This window comes from Procambarus clarkii, chromosome 33, assembly GCF_040958095.1.
Source record: "Procambarus clarkii isolate CNS0578487 chromosome 33, FALCON_Pclarkii_2.0, whole genome shotgun sequence".
NCBI classification, from domain to species: Eukaryota; Metazoa; Arthropoda; class Malacostraca; order Decapoda; family Cambaridae; genus Procambarus; species Procambarus clarkii.
In genome coordinates this window covers 37,064,569-37,086,521 of record NC_091182.1, presented here as the reverse complement: position 1 = coordinate 37,086,521, position 21,953 = coordinate 37,064,569, and the positions used below count along the sequence as shown (strand labels likewise).

At 42.5% G+C, this 21,953-nt stretch overlaps 1 protein-coding gene across 12 annotated transcripts in view; it reads right to left on the bottom strand.

The window, feature by feature from the left end:
- Window positions 1-21,953, bottom strand: part of LOC123765217 (uncharacterized) — a 321,546-nt gene that overhangs the window by 193,912 nt on the left and 105,681 nt on the right. For all 12 annotated transcript variants that reach the window (XR_011230261.1, XM_045753688.2, XM_045753689.2 and 9 more), the window contains one exon: window positions 18,181-18,348. Coding sequence is in view for 11 of the 12 variants with exons in the window: in XM_045753688.2 (XP_045609644.2) it covers window positions 18,181-18,348 (168 nt within the window). In the remaining variant the exon portion in view is untranslated. The remainder of the gene's footprint in view (window positions 1-18,180; window positions 18,349-21,953) is intronic.

Genomic DNA, 21,953 nt, shown 5'->3' with positions numbered 1-21,953 from the left:
GTAAGGTACATCACGAAGTGAATGTACTCGCTACTGAGTCAGGCAACAGTACTACCTTGCCTACTGCTCAGCTTAAATTAATAAACCGAAGATCTAGAATTAACAGTAGAGGTCTCTTTGACCAAGGTTCCCAAAAAACTTTCATCACACAACAGTTGGTAGATGATTTAAATTTAAAACCTACCAAAAGTGTGAAGTTAAACATTTCTGGTTTCCTATCAAATAGTGGACCACGTGACTACAAGGTAGTCAAATTACTAGTTAGATTAGGATCCTCTGCCAGCCCAATTCATGCTGTGGTCGTAGATAAGATTCCTACGGACTTGCAAGTCACAGGATTAGCTCGAACTGCGAGACACCTTAAGCGAAACCGCATGAGGCTAGCGGATCATAAAATAAATTCCGATTGTCTCACAGATATTGGAATATTAATAGGCGCGGATCATTATTACAAGTTTATCACTGGATGCACTAGGCAACATGGTATGAATTTGTTGTCGTCCGCAGGGGGCAAATTGCTCACAGGACCCGTGCTTTTCAGACAAGGTCCAGCGCCCACAAACCAACAAACCAATAATGTAATTGTGGCGTGACTAGGCTTGGAGCAGTCACCACTACGCTTCAGGGAAATAGCCGAGGACATTGAGTCTGACCCACCGATATATCGTTTGTGGGATCTAGATACGTTAGGCATCATCCCTGAGCAACCAAGTCCTGATGATACATGGACTTACCAGCAATATCTGGATACGGTTGTCTACTCAAATAAACAATACTGGGTAAGACTCCCATGGAAGTTAGATCATCCCCAACTTCCAGTGAATTATTTTATGGCAGCCTCACAATTGCGGTCTCAATTAACACGACTGCAGAAGCAGCCAGAGAAATTAACCATGTATCACCAACTTATCCAACAACAACTTAACAATAAGTTCATTGAAGTTGTGGAACACGATGACCGAAAAGCAGGTCATTATTTACCTCACCATGCTGTGGTGAAAGACTCACTGACAACACCTATTCGTATTGTCTTTAATTGCAGTGCTAAAGTAAAGCCTGATAGTGTGTCTCTAAATGAATGTCTCCAAACGGGACCTAGCCTAACACAAAGGCTACATGACGTATTGTTACGATTTCGTACAGGCATTTTTGCCTACACTGCTGACATCAGCAAAGCCTTTCTCCGAGTAGGTTTGCAGGAGGAAGATCGTGACTACACAAAATTCCTCTGGTACAAAGATCCACTGGATCCTAACAGTGAAATAATCACCTATCGGTTCGCCTCTGTATTATTTGGTGCTACATCCTCACCGTTTCTTTTGCAAGCCACATTAGACACGCATTTGAGGAAATCAGACAGCCCTTATAAGGCAACCATTAGCGACAACTTGTATGTCGACAATTTCCAGGGGACAACTAATGATCAAGCTGATCTGGTAGAAATCTACCATGAGGCTAACCGTGAACTGTTAGGAGCTAATATGCCTCTACAGTCATGGGCCTCAAATAATAAACTACTTAACCAGTTAATTGAGAAGGAATTTCCCGATTATCAGGTACCCAGTAGCTTAAAGGTTCTAGGCGTGGAATGGAACACCAACACTGACGAAATGAATGTCAAGTCAGTGCAAACTGATAACTCCACCCTTACCATGAGAACACTGCTCTCATTTGTCAGTCAACCATTTGACCCTTTAGGCCTACTTAGTCCTATATTAATAAGGGGCAAACTCCTAATGCAGGAGTGCTGGCAACAACATATGGGATGGGATGACCCGTTACCAAGTGAGTTACAAGCCAAATGGCAAATACTCTCAACGGATTTTAATCAGTTAGGTGTTTTGAAATTTCCACGTAATGCCTCGGGACCAAACTTACCCACCAATTTGCACGTTTTTTGCGATGCCTCTGGCAAAGCATATGGCGCAGTAGCCTATTTAGTTAACAGTGCTCAATCAATTTTACTCACATCAAAAGCAAGAGTTGCTCCCATCAAAAAGAGATCCTTACCTCAGATGGAATTGACTGCGTTGCTAGTGGGAGTAAGGTTAGCCCATTGTCTGGCAAAGACACTCAGTAATATCCACTTTGGTGAGATTGTAGTGTGGTCAGACAACGAGGCAGTCTTACAATGGGTAAGAAACAATAACAACAAAACTCCTTACGTCAGTAATCGCGTCAGGGAGATTCATGATTTATCCGCAGGTTATAAGTTTAGACATGTCCCTACTAAGGACAATCCTGCAGATTATTTGTCGAGAGGATTGACATTAAAACAACTTGTCAAATCTTCACTGTGGTTCAACGGACCTTCATGGCTTGTTGGTGGTCAGTGGCCCAAACAAAAGCCACAAGTCATCGTGACCAATATCACCACTCCCATGAAGGACCCAGAGCCTCAGCGAACATTAGCCATTAATCCTCATCATTATTCTAATTTAAGCAAATTGTTACGAGTGACTGCACACGTGTTTGATTTCCTCTCTAAAATAGGAATACGACACAAATTCCCCAATCCTGTTCATTATTGGATTAAGCGGGCGCAGCAAGAGACTTACGGAAGCGAATTTGAGAATCTTCCGGATAAACTCACTAAATCTCTGGGCATCTGGTACGATGTCAACACTCATAACATACTACGATGTGGAGGACGTTTGCTACATGCAAAGATTGACTTAGACACTAAGAACCCAATCCTTTTACCTCGCCACCACATCATAACTAAACTTTTTGTCTTACATCACCATCAATATGGTACCCTACATGGTGGAGTTTTAGATACTCTCACCGATCTTAGACAAAAGTACTGGCTTCCTCAAGGTCGTCAGACTGTTAAGACCATTATTAAATCTTGTGTAATCTGTAAGAGATACGACGCTAGAGTCTGTCCTTACCCAGGACCTCCTCCACTCCCAGAAGAGCGAGTAGTTCATCTTCGTCCATTCGAAACCACTGGAGTAGATTATACAGGAGCCTTACTCCTCACTGGTAACCCAGATAATATACCAGTGAAAGCGTACATTTGTCTCTTTACCTGTGCTACAACCAGAGGTGTACACTTAGAGGTCACCCCAGACATGAGTGCTGAAGCGTTCATTCAAGCTTTCCGCAGATTTGCTGCCCGTCGATCATGTCCTAGATTAATGATATCAGACAACGGATCTAATTTTGTAGCGGGAGAAAGCTGTTTACGAGAAGTCTGGAACCACCCTGAAGTGCAATCAGTCTTACAAAGAAGACAATGTCACTGGAAATTCATAGCACCAAGAGCCCCTTGGCAAGGTGGGTTCTATGAGCGAATGGTAGGCACAGTCAAAAGATGTCTAAGGAAAACGTTACACCGACAAAGGGTCAGTTACTCAGAACTCCAAACTATTGTTGTAGAAATCGAGGCGCGAGTCAATAACCGCCCGATCACCTACCTGTCTGATGATTACACCCAGAGAGAACCACTGAGCCCCTCTCACTTGATCCATGGAGGTCTATTGAGCCCTCTCATCCCCTTAGTCGAAGAGGACCCAGTAGACCCATCCCATGTGACTCGAGGAGACTTGGTGGAAAGCTACCAACATCTTTCTAGAGTTATCAACAGGTGGAATGAGGTGTGGACTCGAGAATACCTCACAGCTCTACGAGAATACCACTACGGAGCTTCGAGTCCTTACAATAAGGTACAATTAAAACCTGGAGACCTTGTACTAGTCGACAGTGATGGACCAAGGTCCGAGTGGCCTATAGGAAAAATCGTCACCATCCACCCAGATCGACAAGGTGTCCTAAGAGTGGTTAAAGTCTTATGCAAGGGCAACACTACTCTAAAAACTTTAGAGAAGCTGGTTCCCCTAGAACTGACTGAACAAGAATATCAGCCAAATCCAGCTTCCCCAGTAATTTCAGAGGACAATGAATCTGTTCCTCCAAGCAACCGTCCCACTAGAGCTGCAGCTCAACAATGTAGGCGGAATTTGCGAGCCTATTATAACTCTGAAGAAGAATAATTTCCTTCATTTCCCCCTAAGGAAACTGTACTGATACTACGATGTGATATCGCGTAACGAAACATTACACGTCACTATGACCCAAGATATCGCATCACTGTAGATTCTGTTAGTTTAAATTGGGAGAGTTAAATTTATAAATATTGTGTAGGCTACAAACATGTTTCAGTTGACATGTGAATAACAAGACTTAAATTCTTGTAAGTCCTTGATAAATCCGGGACGTTCGTTATGTGTGTACTAACATACTAACATACTAATGTGTTAATCTTAATATTACTTCGGGATAGGTCAGTACAACACAGTACACTGCGACCCTGGGAATCCCCCCCCGGAGTTATGTTGGATATTTCCAACATCGAATACAACATTGTTGTATTCTCATTACTTATTACTAATCATATTAATATTGTAGTAAGTAAAATTAACAACTCGTAGAATTCTCCTGTACTAATAATTCATCTGTGCATTAGGCTAGAATTCTCACGTCATCTAACGCTAGTATTGCGTCAGATTTCTTTACAGTAAAACACATTATATACAATTTGTGTGAGAATTAAATACGATTCTCCATAATTAAGGCATTCTGTATGACAACTGATTGCAGACGAATTGTTCTCTAACTAAAAGCCGAATAGAGCGTTAGAATTATACCGTCTACCTCGCGATAGTGTTAACGTCATCAATGAATGCTATGGGGAGACATTAATTCCTCTCCCTTGTATCTTTACTATTCTTAAATAGTTAAATAATAATATTTCGTTCCTCTAAATAATAAACCCGTCCAGTCTTTAGAGTTTCAAGCGCGAATGCGAGAAATATTAATGTTCATGCCAATAATTTGTGTAATGAACGTCGACTCGGCGTGGGGGAAGGGACGCGACGCCATGCTCACTCGGTGAGGGAGTCGGTGCGCGTACACGTGGGGAACCGGAGAGAGGCAGACCTGCGCTTAACGTACGCACAAAGGACGCCATTGTCCAGTAAATAGGACACGTGTAATTACCTAAGTGTACCTAAGTGTAGTTACAGGATGAGAGCTACGCTCGTGGTGTCCCGTCTTCCCAGCACTCTTTGTCATATAATGCTTTGAAACTACTGACGGTCTTGGCCTCCACCACCTTCTCACTTAACTTGTTCCAACCGTCTACCACTCTATTTGCGAAGGTGAATTTTCTTATATTTCTTCGGCATCTGTGTTTAGCTAGTTTAAATCTATGACCTCTTGTTCTTGAAATTCCAGGTCTCAGGAAGTCTTCCCTGTCGATTTTATCAATTCCTGTAACTATTTTGTATGTAGTGATCATATCACCTCTTTTTCTTCTGTCTTCTAGTTTTGGCATATTTAATGCTTCTAACCTCTCCTCGTAGCTCTTGCCCTTCAGTTCTGGGAGCCACTTAGTAGCATGTCTTTGCACCTTTTCCAGTTTGTTGATGTGCTTCTTAAGATATGGGCACCACACAACAGCTGCATATTCTAGCTTTGGCCTAACAAAAGTCATGAACAATTTCTTTAGTATATCGCCATCCATGTATTTAAATGCAATTCTGAAGTTAGAAAGCATAGCATAGGCTCCTTGCACAATATTCTTTATGTGGTCCTCAGGTGATAGTTTTCTATCTAGAACCACTCCTAGATCTCTTTCTTTATCAGAATTCTTTAAAGATTTCTCACATAATATATAGGTTGTGTGGGGTCTATGTTCTCCTATTCCACATTCCATAACATGACATTTATTAACATTAAATTCCATTTGCCAAGTGGTGCTCCATATACTTATTTTGTCCAGGTCTTCTTGAAGGGCATGACAGTCATCTAAATTTCTTATCCTTCCTATTATCTTAGCATCATCAGCAAACATGTTCATATAATTCTGTATACCAACTGGTAGATCATTTATGTACACAATAAACATCACTGGTGCAAGAACTGAACCCTGTGGTACTCCACTTGTGACATTTCTCCATTCTGATACATTGCCTCTGATTACTGCCCTCATTTTTCTATCAGTCAGAAAATTTTTCATCCATGATAGAAGCTTACCTGTCACCCCTCCAATATTTTCCAGTTTCCAGAACAACCTCTTATGTGGAACTCTGTCGAAAGCCTTTTTTAGGTCCAGATAGATGCAGTCAACCCAACCATCTCTTTCCTGTAATATCTCTGTGGCTCGATCATAGAAACTGAGTAAATTCGATACACAGGATCTTCCAGATCGAAAACCATACTGTCTGTCTGATATTATATCATTTCTCTCTAGGTGTTCTACCCATTTAGTTTTGATTAGTTTTTCCAATACTTTCACTATTACACTTGTCAATGATACAGGTCTATAATTGAGGGGGTCTTCCCTGCTGCCACTTTTGTAGATTGGAACTATGTTAGCCTGTTTCCACCCGTCTGCTACGATTCCTGTACACAGGGATGCCTGAAAGATCAGGTGAAGTGGAATGCTGAGCTCAGATGCACATTCTCTCAGAACCCATGGTGAAACGCCATCTGGGCCAGCTGCTTTGTTCTTACCGAGCTCCTTGAGCATTTTTTCCACTTCGTCTCTAGCCACCTCTATGTGTTCTATGTTGTTCTCTGGAATTCTTATTGTATCTGGTTCCCTAAAGATTTCATTTTGTACAAACACACTTTGGAACTTTTCGTTTAGTGTTTCACACATTTCCTTTTCATCTTCCGTGAATCTATTTCCCATTTTCAACCTCTGAATATTATCCTTTACCTGCAATTTGTTGTTTATGAATTTATAGAATAGACCTGGTTCTGTTTTACATTTGTCCGCAATCCCTTTTTCAAAATTTCTTTCTGCCTCTCTCCTCACTGCCGTGTAGTTGTTTCTCGCATCTTTGTATCGCTGGTATGTTTGGGGGTTCGGCCTCTTCCTGTATTGATTCCATTTTTGTGTCTTTCGGTCTCTAGCCCTCTCGCAATTTCTATTGAACCAATCCTGTTTCCTAGTTCTGCATCTCTGTGTCTATCTACAGATGAAAGCCGCCACTGTGAGGCGTGAACGACCTTGCAGATAATATCTTCAACTAGTGCTGGTGTTAAATAAGGGACCCCTAGACTTGGTTCCTGACGACACGTGATCAGCCAGCTTGAAACGCATCAATCCAGGATAGGTTCACCGGAGCCTGGGATGCGAAATTACGGCAATCTTAATACTTACACAGTGCCCACAGCTAAGTACCTTTTATTTGATGCATCATTTACAGGTTTAATAATAGCGGGGTGATTGCGCGTCACGCGGCACGACAACACCTAATAACAGGTGATTAGAAATTTCTCTGTAGATATCAATAATCTTGAATATGTATTGAGTAGTTAAATCAATTGCTACTGGTAGTTATTTATTTTGCAGCTCGAGAGACGAATTCCTCATGCTGTCTTCTCCATGTTAACCGTGTCAGACGTCGGTGTACCAGACTTGGAGATTAAGAGGACTGCCAGGGTTATCTAAAGGAATCTATTACCAGCTAAGGCTTATTTCTTTTACTCATAACATTGCAATTTGATACATTCAGAATGTTTTCAACATAATGTGTGATTTACTGTAATTCATTATTATGCTCATATTCATGTTCTTCTTTGTATGAATAATATTATATTCTACATTAATTATAGGATTAGATTATTATTAATAGAATTAGTGAACGAACCACACTGATTCCTGGACGTACTGACCTCCAGTAATAACCCCCCAATGTAGGTGTTTGAGGTTTGGTTTTAATAATACAGCCCATTAATTATTCTCATGATCATACTTTCTAGTCATATCCATAGTCACTGGTTTTCTCTAGAATTTTATCTGATGATCTGAAATTCTCAGTTTCCCTCTTTACTTTAAAAGCGGGTGGTCCTTCGTAATTTAATTTACTACTTTAATTATTAATTAATCAGAATCAAACCCAAATATCCCACAACCACAGCATCGCCTAAAAATGCCAAAATATACTTGTTCATGCTATTATGTAGCGATGATATTATTACAGAAGACCCCTGACTGTGATAAAACTGACCAGGGTTCTGATAATAGCAGGATTGTGGTGATATTTAGCGCTGTGCGCCATGGAGGGAGGAGTAATGCTGTGGGAGGGAGGGTGGTGGCGATGTCTTCTGACTGTGTGTGGCCACCTTTTATTGACTGCACTCAGCATACCAGCTGAGTGGTTCACTATGGTGAACACAAATGTAGATACTTATATATAACGTGTGTATAGAGGGTATAAACAGCAAGAGAAGGCTTGGAGCCGCCATTTTGGTGAGGGCGGTGGCGTCGTCTGCACGACGCCACCGTGCAGACGACGGTGTTGTTTACTGGTTACCATGATGGTCTTTGGGCACCATACCAGTTTATTTGTACAAGTATGGTGAATAAAACAGGTAGATATTTATATATAATGTGTGTATATAGCGTAATAACACCACATAGTATTGTTGGAGGAGAAATATTAGTGCGTCTGGCCTTGAGGGCGGCAGCCATCAGCTGACTGTGTGAGGTCCTACGTCTTTGTGCCTTTACTCACCATACAAGCTTAGATGTACAGTTACGGTGAACAAAACATGTAAATACTTATATATAACATCTGTATATAGTGAATTATAGCAAAAACATTATTGTGGGAGGAGAATGTGGGTGAGTCAGATGACTGGAGGGAGGGCGGGAGTGGCTGGCTGGTACACGGCGGTCACTCCTCGTTACTTTTTGACTCATAATAGCTACTTAGTGGCTTGTTATAGTGAACAAAACATGCAGATACTTATATATAACCTGTGCTTATAGTGTAATAACCGACAAAGTATTTGTTCACTGATTGATGAACATAATTGAATCAACAATATGCACACCATATTTTTGAGTACAGCGATGATTCACTCATTTCATTATATAAATATATCAAACTACACACTATTGAATAATATTACAGCAAAAAAACTATGAAAAATCAATCAGAGACATTGAAATAATTAGGTAATTATCTCTTTGTGGCAACTTCGGCCTGACAGCTGGCGAGCAACAGACCGCCTGGGACGCACGCTGAGTCAGCGCCTATAATTTGCCAGACTTCCCCGCCCTATAGCGGGCAATATATGCCACTTACGATTTAGTTATTATTTTTCCCGTGATCAGTGAACACAAATTAACAGGTTAGGAAGAAAAAATAATTTTTTTTTTTTCAAAATGACATGCGCCTGTGGGGATGACAGGATATTAACCCTTAACCCTCAAACCGCTAGGGGCCCAAATGGAATTCACACCCACAGGCGCAACAAAAAAAAAAATTCCAAAAAATTCTTTCGTCTAACAGAAGTGTTCATTTTTGTTCCCTGATCACGGAAAAAATAACAAAAAAATCGTAGGTGGCATATTTTAGCCGCAATAGGGTAGGGAAGTGTGGCAAAAAAGGGGCGTTGGCAGAGCCTTCGCCAGATGAGGTCTACTCCGCCCGAGCTGTCAGATGGCAGTTGCCACAAATATATTATTACCTAATTATTTCAATGTCTCTGATTGATTTTTTCTTAGTTTTTTTGCAGCAATATTATTCCATACAGTGAATTATGGTATATTTATATTATAAAATGTGTGAACCATCGCTGTACTCAAAATTATGGTGTGCATATTAGTGATTCAATTATTATGTTCATAAAACAATAAACAAATAGTTTTGCTGTTGTTACACTATATACACAGGTTATATATAAGTATTTGCATGTTTTGTACACCATAACGAACTACTAAGTTGGTCTTGTGAGTCAAAAAGCAACGAGGAGTGACCACCAAACACCAGCGAGCTACTCACTGCCACTCCCTCCCTCAACACCACCTCACTCACCCTCATTCACCTCCTTCAATACTCTTTCTGTATTTATTCACTATACACAGACGTTATATATACGTATTTACATGTTTTGTTCACCATAACTGTACATCTAAGCTTGTATGGTGAGTAAAGGCCACAAAGACGTAGCTACTCACACAGTCAGCTGATCGGCAGCCGCCCTCAAGGCCAGACGCACTAATATTTGTCCTTCAAAACTATCAAAGAAGCCACCTGATCATCATAGAAATGGTGATACACCCGTGTAAGAAAGACCAGACATGAAGTACAGAACAAAAAAGAAAACCAGCATGGTGCTTCACTGGCCCAAGATGGTGGTAGAGGCAGAGCCGTGGACAGTCACCCGGGTTAGGACACCAAGCAAGCAGCAACTGAAACCAAGGCTGGTCCAGGCACCATGGAGCCAGAATAAGAACCCTTCCCTGAAAGGATTCTAAGCGAGCCAGGACTTTGAGCAAAAGCTGAACCAGGGGGAAGAGGAACAAAAACCCCTACCTCGACCAGTCCAGCCAAAAACATCTACTGCAAAGCCCTTGCAGTCAGGGAACGGCGCTACAAACAATGGAAAACGCAGAGCTCACACTGACGCGAAGTGGTCCATCTTGGGGCGGCCGTATGCCCGGCAAAGTCAAAGGAAGGAAGCGGTGCCGAATGGCTACTCTGTGGAAGGAGGAAGGAAACGGGACAGGCCGGCCCCAGAACAACGGACATGCCTTGAATGTGAACAGTGCGGAGAGCGAAACCCTGATAGCTCAGCAGAAGTACAACCCGAAACAACTAACCGCAAAGAAACACGGACCAAAGAAACCCCCCCTGTGGTTGGGGCTTATCTGTTATTTACCAGGGTTAGGCACCCAGAAAGGTAGACATAACAAAAACACCCACATGGTAAGAAAATTGCAACCGAAACCAAACAGAGGCAGAACTTCCCCCAATCCCAAGGAAACAAGATAACTTCACACTCCACTTCCACATCGCTAGTCTGTGCAGCCCCCACCCCTGGGAGGGAGAGGGAGGGAGCCCCAGACCCCACATGCTGGTGATCCAGCAACTCCAGTTCAAAGGCTAAGTATCAACCGCATGAAAACTGCCGACAAGAGGTAGGGTTTCCAGGGAGCCTTCTGGGCTCACCCAGAAAATAGCATTTCATTATATTCAATGCTGGTTTTCTGTGCGGAGCCCCTACAGCTCCCTGGAGATACATAACCAAAGACAGGAAAAAGAGGGACTTACCCGGGAGGAGGCCGCCACACATTCTCAAATACATCCGTTCTTGACAGCTTGTTTTCTAAGAATTACCACCTTCCTCGTAGCTTCCAGCTTGCCCTTGCCTCCCTGAAATCTAACAACTCTATTCTTATCCTTCCTTCTGGCAAAGGCAATTCGGTGGTTGTCCTTGATTGTGAGGACTACCTCCGAAAAGCAGATGTCTTGCTCTCTTGACTCTCGCACTTATGCTCCTCTGACTTCTAACTCTTTGGATCACCTCAAAACTTCCTTTAACCGCAAACTAAGACAGCTCTCTAGTCTTTGTCCTCCTGACTTTGATCTCATTAAACGTTTCCGTGTCCTCTGCCTTTCTCTTCCTTATTTCTATGGTCTTCCTAAGAGTCATAAACCTGGTGTTCCTCTTCGTCCTATCATTTTTTCACGAGGCTCTGTCAGCTATCCTCTTGCCTCCTGGCTCGCTAAAACCTTGACACCTTACCTTGGCACTTTTTCCCCTGTCCACCTTCATCACTCTCAGGGCTTCATAGAAAGACTGCGCCTGCAACCCTCTTGTAAGATGCTTAGTCTTGATGTCGACTCTCTGTTTACTAATGTTCCGCTCAATGACGTTCTCTATTTCCTTAGACAAAAGGCGTCTGAGGGCTTTCTTCCTCTCCCACTTCCCACTGACGTTTTCCTCGAACTCATTAGACTCTGTGTTGACTAACTCTTTCTCTTTCAACGGTAAATATTACACTCAAACTTTCGGTGTCGCTATGGGTTCCACTCTCTCCCCTGTTCTTGCTAATTTCTACATGGAATACTTCGAAACTGTTCTTCTTCCTTCTATTGATACTCATCCCTCTCTCTGGCTTCGCTCTGTTGATGGCAATTTTGCTTTATGGCCTCATGGCCTTAGTCTTTTCCAGTCTTTCCTCTCCTCTCTTAAAAATCTGGCTCCTATCCATTTCAAAGGTGAGTGGGAATCTAATTCCCTCCTTCCTTTTCTTGACGTTCACAGCTCTGTGTCCGGGTTCTCTTTCTCTGTCTACTGCAAACCCATGCATAGTGGCAAGTATATTCACTTCTTTTCCTACCATCCTCCTGTTAAGAAAAGTGTCCTCGTCTCTCTCTTCCTCCGCGCTCTACGCATCAGCGACCCTCAGTTTCTTGATTCTGAAATTGCCTTTATCTACAAATCATTCTCTCGCCTTGGTTACCCTTTGCATTTCATCAACTGTGTCTACTCTCAAGCTAAACGAAATTTCTTTCATCCTAAACCGGCTTCCAACACTAGTAGCACTGTACTATGCCTTCCCTTCATATCTGAACTCAAAACTTTTACCAATACCTTTCGTCCTCTTGACATAAAGCTCGCCTTTCAACAAACTAACACACTTCGTAGCAATCTAGTTCACACTGCTCCTCCTGCTTCTAATGTTGCTGGTGTCTACTCTATTTCCTGTTCGTCTTGTCCTCTCCATTACTTTGGTAAAACTGGCGGTACACTGAATGACAGACTTAAAGAACACAAGAGAAGTGTTAAGTCTGCAAACACTAACAATGCTCTCTTCTGCCATGTGAGGGAGCCCAATCATCCTATTGATTGGTCCTCCTCCAAAATAATCTTTCCTGCCTCTACTCTACACAGACGCCGCCTTGTTGAATCGGCTCTAATACACAATGTACCCAACATGAACTTGAGTCCTGGCTTTGTTGCTGTGGACTCTTCCCTTTCACAGTAAATACTCAAATGCTCTAATCTTTCTAACAAATGTGACCTAACATAAGCTTACCCTTCCATTTATCTTTCTCTTTCCTTTTCTTTCTCTCTTCACTCTTTTTTCTGTTCATTGTTTACTCTTACGTTCCCTTATTATCCTCTTCTTATTCCCATTACTATTTCCTTCTCATTCGGTGGTTATAATAGGAGCTGCCTAGTATGGGCCAATGGGCCCTCTGCAGTTCTTATTCCTACTACTATCCCCTCTACTACACCTTACTTTGCTCCTCACCTCCCTCTTGCCTATTTATTGCCTGCATCTACTTCCTCATTCACATCTTCACAGACGGATCGGTGGACACAGAATATGAGAGTGCTGGCGCTGCTCTTTGCACGGCCAGCGTACAGGCATATTGGAGACTGGGAGGACTAGTATCATCAACCCAAACTGAGCTGTTTGCCATACAACAGGCATTCGCATATGTGATTGCACAAAACACTCAAAATGCAATCATACACACAGACTCAAAAGCTGCACTTCAAATACTAGGACAAAAACAGTGGAAAGATAATGTGGAAATAATTACCACCATTTTGTATCTTGGAGCAGTCGCTAAAGGCAAAGGACTCAACATAACTTTAAACTGGATCCCATCCCATATTGGAATCCCCTTAAATGAAAAAGCTGATGAAATTGCTAAATTGGCAACTCGTCATCCAGTGATACATAAAACAATTCAACCCAGCCTAGAGAACATAAAAAACATCATCACCAAAAAACTCTCACATCTCAACAAAGCCTACCTGCACCAGAGAATAGCTGAAGGTTCGCCATCTGCAACATGGTATCTTCAGGCCACCAAATTAGAAAGGTTAAATATCCCAAAAGAAATCCACAGGGAAATAGCAGTTAGGTTATACAGTGGAACCTCTATTAACGAGTGGCTCTATTAACGAGTTTTTCCAGTAACGAGCAAGTCACTCGCAGCAAATCTGTCTCTATTGACGAGCTCGCCTCTATTAACGAGTGACACCACATGGCGCTTCCTAGCGTCTCGCGGGTTCTCGCAAATTCTCGGACGCCTCCGACGCCAGTGTTGTTGTATCTCACACGACAAGCATCCCTCTGGATTTATTTGAGCTTTTCTTTGGGTTTTTAGTGGTTTTGCGACTACAATTTGTAACACAATGTCTCCAAAGAAGCTGCTTGCTAAAGATAGTGTTGTCAAGAGGAAGAAAGACACAATTACTGTGGATTTAAAGAAGGAAATTATAGCAAAGCATGAGTGTGGTGTCTGTGTGATTGATCTCACAAGGAAGTATGGCAGGTCCTCATCAACAATTTACACCATTAGTAAGGGAATGAGGAGGTAAGGGAGGATGCTGCCTCTTACACTGAGATCAGGGAAGTGTTTGGAATGTTTGAAAAGGTGAACGCATTCTTGGAAAAGCTGCCCTGATAAAGCAGTGACAACCCGGTGTGTGAAAATGTTTAATTAATTTATCACTTTGTGATAACACTTTATGAAAGTGTTATCACTTTCGCAGGTATATGTCGCTTGAACGTAACACACTTTTTTTCTCTTGAATGCACCCAAACACCGCGCTCAAGCGTCATTTGAGCAAATATTTCTATAAAATCCAATTCTTATCCGATCGACTTGGGGATTGTATACATGTTTGCCATGAAATTTCCGTTTTCTTTAATAACCACATTGCCTATTTGAGAGAACGGCATTGTATTGTATCTTCGTGGTAAGACTATTATATTGTTGACACAACGAATGTAATCAACGTAGTTTTTTAATTGGTGCTGGTCTAACGCATCCTTGTGTGACATTTGAAACGAAATTTGGGTGCAATTCCCAAGAATTGCAGTCTCCGTGGTGTAGTGGTAAGACACTCGCCTGGCGTTCCGCGAGCGCTATGTCATGGGTTCGTATCCTGGCCGGGGAGGATTTACTGGGCGCAATTCCTTAACTGTAGCCTCTGTTTAACGCAACAGTAAAATGTGTACTTGGATGAAAAAACGATTCTTCGCGGCAGGGGATCGTATTCCAGGGACCTGCCCGAAACGCTACGCGTACTAGTGGCTGTACATGAATGTAACAACTCTTGTATATATCTTAAAAAAAAAAAAAAAAAAAAAAAAAAAAAAAAAGAAGAGAGAGTTTGCCTGACTCAGAGGTGGATTCTCCTTCCACACCATAACCCCTCTCATCCTTCCCACCTCCCCATCGTCTCCCTCAAGCCAGCAACTACTCTTCATAAGGTAAAGTAAATATTAAAACACTACAACAAAACATTTATATTTACATGTGCAATATTATATTTACATAAAAAAAAGTCATACAAGTATGGATGTTTTTGGGAGTGGAACGGATTAAATTTATTTCCTTTATTTTAAATGGGGAAATTTGTTTCCAAAGACGAGTTTTCCAGGTAACGAGCTCGGTGCCAGAACGGATTAAACTCGTTAATAGAGGTTCCACTGTATAGACTACGTCTAGGTTACAGATGTAACTGGGAGATTGGTGAACCCCGACAGAGAGAGTGCATCTTCTGCCAAACTGTCACAGAAAAGCCATTACTTCACTATCTTCTGGAATGTGAAGCAACCAGTGACCTTAGAAGAGCTTTAAGAGTTCCTGAATCATGCAGTGGCCACCCTGAAGCCATCAACACAGCCACTCTCCTGGTCAACAAAGGTGTTCAGCAGCTGGACACCCTCATAAAGACTGTGAAGCAGTATCCTTCCCCCGCAATAACAGCTTGATGGTTAAATGCAAACTCAGAATACTGAGAAAAAAAAAATTGTACCACTTATGGGCTATTCATGCCTGTGCCATGTCTTGGGTGGCTTAATCTTCATCAATCAATCTTCCTCATCACAATCGACTTGAGAATGGTCCAGGACGGACCGAAACGTCGTCGTCCCTTCACCTTCTAGTGTGTGGTCTGGTCAACATCAACACACTCCTCAACACGAAGTAGAGACAACTGGCTGCAACCTGAGACCCAAAGCAACACAAGAGTGATCAGGCCCAGGAACATTAACTAAATATCAGGCGGCCAGGACCTTGTTTGACATCCTAAATCCCTGCGCCTGAATATCAGCCCAAGACATGTTGCCAAACACTGGAGGCCAACGCATCAAACTTCATAACATTATGGTCACGACGTTAGACCGCAGGCTGGCTAGACTAATAACCTTGTAGACAACCTGGGAGACCCAAGCCCTGGAATAGGGAATGAGGGAAACCGGATCAACCCAAAGCACATCCCCGACCACAGAAGCCGAAACACGCAGGTAACGGCAAAGAGCCACAACCGGACACAAGACATGATGCACCTCCTGCCTGACCAATCAAGCATCAATAACCCAAGGACCACTCCGGAAAGCAGCTGTCTCATTCTTTGCCAGAAAAGAAGAAGGCTGCAACCGAACAAACCAACCACCATGACTGAAGGAGCAGAAACCCCTGCACCGGAGGAGAGCATGAAACTCATTGACCTGATCCCCAGAGTAAAATGCCAACAGAAACGGAGCCTTGGAAAAACAAATCCTGAACTGAAAGGGCCACCACGAACTGAGGAGAAGATAAGAGAACACCCTGTTCAAGGACCAGGACGGCTCAGGCGGTGCATGAGCAGGCCGGAGGTAAAACAAAGCATGAGAAAGCTTATGGAACAGGGCAGAAGTAGCATCCACCCTGAACGCAAGTTGGAGCATCTCCGTCAATGCAGCACGATACGAGGCGACAGAATTAGGCATCAAATGACAGTCCTGAAAAAGCCAAGACACAAAGAACAAGACAATCTCTTTAGAAATAGAAAACGACCTACAAAGAGAGAGAAAATGGAGGGAAAGAATCCCAGGAAACTTCATACTGTCGCCAAGATGAAGCTGTTAGGTGGGACACCATCAATGAAAGCCACCTGATCACCATACAAATGGTGATAAACCCGCTTCAAAAAGACCAGACGCGAAGAGTGAAGGAAAAGACTGAACTGGCCCATGTACCGGACCGGTCTGACCTGCTGGAAGAAGCGGAGCCGCGGAAAATGCCCTGTGTTCGGACACTGAGCAAGCAGCTCCTAAAACCAAGACTGGGCTGGTCAACAAGGGGCCATCCTGGCCCCTTGGTGACCTGGTGACCCCCCTAGCCACCTTCTTACTCTAAGGTGAACAAGGATGCCAGAACACCACATCACACAAAGGGCGGCCAAAAGCCGAGCAGCAAACAACCAAGCAGAGGCAGAACCCAAGGAACTTGTGGAAGGAGACCCCAAGCCCCAAGGGCAGTATTTACTGGGCACCTAGGGAAAGGGACCCTAGATGCATGCAGCACAAGTACTGAAGAATTAATCCTGGCTTGTGCACCCCCAAGAAGACAGCCATCACACCAAACAAAAACAGACCTGAGGACCAATTCAGGAGCCAGAGCACACGACTTCCGTCTAGCACATCAGCCTTAGAACTGAGGTCTTGGGTACCTGGCACGAGGGGTTTGGGGCTCCCCTTCCTCCTCCCAGGGAGGGGAAAGCTGCACAGACAGCAGCACGGCGACGTCATGCTTGTTTGCTCGCTTTTGTTTGGGGAGTTCTGTCCACTAGTTCGTCTCTTAGTAGCAATTTCTTAACCAGAATAGGGGTTTGTTTTGGGATGCTTACCTTTCTGGGTGCCTGACCCGGTCGATGGCATACATAGAATGCTTCTAACCACATGGGAGTTTTCTATAAGCCAATGATCCTTATGCCTCTCTGAGTGGGCCAGGTTTTGGCTCATGGTCCCTGGTAGGCTTAAGAACTCTATTCACAATGACTGATGCCAAAGACTAATATTTGCAATAACAGACTGGATAGCTCCGGAAAGCCGACGAGCCAGAAAGGGCTCGAGACTTTCCAATACGCTTTCCTTACACATTCAGGGCATAACTGGCCGACTTCTCACAGTGCTCAAAAGAGAGCTCGACAAGCACCTTCAAAGGATACTTGATAAACCAGGCCGCAACTCATATGTCAGGCTGCGAGCATCTGCCTAGAACAGCCTGGCTGATCAGCTCTGACGAGCCAGAAGGCCTGGTCAGAGACCGGGTCACAGGAACACTGATCTCCGAAATTGTCAGAAGGTAGACAACAGGTAGTCATCTCATCTTGTAACTACACTTAGGAATAAACGCTCATCGCTTCATTCACAGATGTGCATAGCTTCATTCACAGATATGCATGGCTTTATTCACAGATGTGCATGGCTTCATTCATAGACATAAACCACTTCATTCACACGTATTCATCACTGTGGAAAATTATATAAAAATTATACATGAAAGAATATCGTGTGTTCCTAACATCAACCTGTTACAAGCTAATTAACAGTTAATGGACATCTTTAAATACCTTGTTCCTTGACTGCCTTCTCCTTGTCAAAGCGAAAATTTCTAAGCTTAACCTCTCTCGATTCTGTTTCATCAATTGTTCTTTCTCCATCATTACAAGAGTTTATAGGGGTAAGTTGTCTTACATCTTCAACAATCATATCACTGCTTTCACATGTGTCAGAGTTTTCTGAAAAAATTTAAATTAACAAGTAAATTAGATTCAGTTACATCAAAAGGAATGTTCAAGATGATACCAGTCATCAAATTACTGTATGGGTCACCTTATAGGTTCCCGTAGTTGAAAGGAGGGGGGGGGGGAAGGGGTAACAAAGCATGTTATGCTTAAAGAGGTCCTCCTGGCCCAGTATTGCTGCACTACTGAATAATGTCACATAGAATGGGGGGCCTGTCCTAGGAGCTGGTCTCAGAAGCTGTTCCTAGCAACCTATGACTAATGTTTAGTTGTTATACTTGGCTTTTATACTTTGCATTTTTTCAGAATTCATTTTGAGATTTTCATATGGTAATTGAACACATCTACTTTACAAGTGTAACAATTTGTGATCTGTTTATTAGATTGACTTTTGATTATCTGATGTTTATGCGCAAATTCATGCTCGTAATGGTAAGTCATCCAAGTTATTGCTATATCTAAATTATCCACATTAATTTTATCCCAACAGATAAGGACTCATTCAGACAGATCACCCCCCCCCCCTTGGGTGCTTATCTGGTACTTTGATTTGTCTTTGAATTATTATGCTCTACTTTGCATTACAAACTTAGGAGAGAGTATTGGACTAAAGATCCTTTCGCATTCAGAACTGTGTTATACGTTCAGTATTCATATGCCGTTCTCGTCACAGTGATGACACACACTGCACCCCTAAGCCTTCGGTCAAAGTTCGTGATTAACTGATCAGGTAGGGAGTTTACTATTCTTTTACAGAGTGCATGGAATGGTACCTCTACAGTTAATTAACTAATTACCTACATTCCAGTAGGACAACTGTTGCCCTTAGCCTGACTAGAGTGCAGGGTACAGACCTCCCTATACAGTAGTACCTTTGTTCATGATCTTAATCCGTTCCCAAACACATCGTCATCCAAAAATTCATCATCCAAAATGAATTTTTCCGTAAGAAATAATGTAAATCTGTTACACACACCCCAAAAATATTAACTTAAAAATACATTTTACACAGAATGCTAGTCATATTTTTCATACACAAAACAATCAGGTATAAATATAAGCCATAAATAAAATAAGTGAACATTTAACTGCATTGAGGACTCTTGTTGGCGTATGGGAGACAGTGAGGAGGAAGGGAAGGAGGAGGAGGAAGGGAGGTGTGAGACCGTCCCCTGCTCACTGCATTCATATCTGCATCACTAGTTCCAATTTTCCTTTCAAACATTTCACTGCCTCTGTTATATGGCAGCCAGTCAGAACCAGTCACTTACAGTCACTAGTCAGTCATGCATTTCGAGCATTCACAGTTGTAGTAGAAACCGGTTAGGCATTTACTGTCTCCACTCGATTATCCGGACTATATGGGAAGGACCCCCAGCATGATAATCACGTTTTATGGATTAGAGTACTTTTTCACCTCAGAGTCCAAAAGTGACCATTTCCAACTATTTTTATACTACAAACAACATAATTTGAATTGCCTTGCCACATGATTATTAAACATCCAACTAGAAACCTCAACTTACCTTGTTGTTCGTCTTCTTGATTGATGCCACACATCTTGAAGTTAAGAATTTTTGACAATTTATGTAACCTATACTAACACAACACAAATTAACACTTAAAATTACTGTACAGTTCATTAAGCAAAGTTAGTTTTGACTGCCAGCTGCTGAAGCCTCACTGGTTGAAGGCACTTGGGTTGCCTGTGAGGCCTCACTGGTTGAAGGCGCTTGGCTTGCCTGTGACTCCTCACTGGTTGAAGGCACTTGGCTTGATTTTCTTACCATATAAGAATCAAGTTTAGCTTGTCTTCTGTGCTCATTGCCCTGTTGTATGATCAGCTCTTTAGTTCGACTCTGGTACTGATACATGTTTCCAACTTCTGGATTAGCACAGTTGGATGAAAATTAATTAATCCGTCAACATAGGTCATGAGTAAACTGTATTTCGTGATCAGTGGTGTTGGTTCATCACTGCCTTCTTCATCCAAACCCGCTGGGTTGTGACCCAGCGAGTTTTCTTCCCACTGGGCAGTGTTGTACATGCTGCTATGGTGGTACCACTCACAGGATGAGTGGCACTGCCCAATAAACTTGCCCCTCGGGGCAAAAATTTAAATGTTAAAGCCATCGTACAGCATGTCAACACCTCACGTGTTGACACACGTGGAGGGGAGTTGGGAAGGCTAGTGTAATTACTTAAGTGTAAATACCTAAGTGTAGTTACAGGATGAGAGCTACGCTCGTGGTGTCCCGTCTTCCCAGCACTCTTTGTCATATAATGCTTTGAAATTACTGACGATTTTGGCCTCCTACCACCTTCTCACTTAACTTGTTCCAACCGTCTACCACTCTGTTTACAAAAGTGAATTTTCGTATATTTCTCCGACAGCTTTGTTTCGTTAGTTTAAATCTATGACCTCTTGTTCTTCAAGTTCCGGGTCTCAGGAATTCTTCCCTATCAATTTTATCAATTCCTGTTACTATTTTGAACGTAGTGATCATATTGCCTCTTTTTTCTTCTATCTTCTAGTTTTTGCATATATAATGCCTCTAACCTCTCCTCGTAGCTCTTGTCCTTCAGTTCAGGGAGCCACTTAGTGGCATGTCGTTGTGTGAGTTTGGTGTGAGTTGAGCGCACTGAGCGTCGGTACAGTATCTCGCAAGTGTCTGCTCTAGACCACACTTGAAAGTAGACTAGCCAATGTTCGCTACACCGCTGCTTATATTGCTCGGGCAACACCTCACCGTGTTGCCCGGGCAACGCCTCACCTCATTCATCTCCAAAGGTTGACAGGAATATTAACACTATATTTGGAGCGAGTATATTATTGGGATAATCTACTCGCTACACACCTTTTCCAGTTTGTTGATGTGCTTCTTAAGATATGGGCACCATACAACTGCTGCATATTCCAGCTTTGGTCTAATAAAAGTCGAGAACAATTTCTTTAGTATTTCTCCATCCATGTATTTAAAAGCAATTCTGAGGTTAGAAAGTATAGCATAGGCTCCTCATACAATGTTCTTAATGTGGTCCTCAGGTGACAGTTTTCTATCTAGAATCACCCCTAGATCCCTTTCTTTGTCAGAATTCTTTAAAGATTTCTCACATAATTTTTTGGTTGTGTGGGGTCTATGTTCTCCAATTCCACATTCCATAACATGGCATTTATTCACATTAAATTCCATTTGCCAAGTGTTGCTCCATATACTTATTTTGTCCAGGTCTTCATGAAGGGCATGACAATCATCTAGGTTTCTTATCTTCCCTATTATCTTAGCATCATCAGCAAACATGTTCATGTAATTCTGTATTCCCACTGGTAGATCGTTTATGGAGACAATGAACATTACCGGTGCAAGAACTGATCCCTGTGGTACTCCACTCGTGACATTCCTCCAATCCGATACCTTGCCTCTGATTACGGCCCTCATTTTTCTGTCAGGAAATTTTTCATCCATGTTAGTAGCTTACTTGTCACCCCTCCAATATGTTCCAGTTTCCAGAACAATCTCTTATAGGGAACTCTGTCGAAAGCCTTTTTTAGGTCCAGATAGATGCAGTCAACCCAACCATCTCTTTCCTGTAAAATC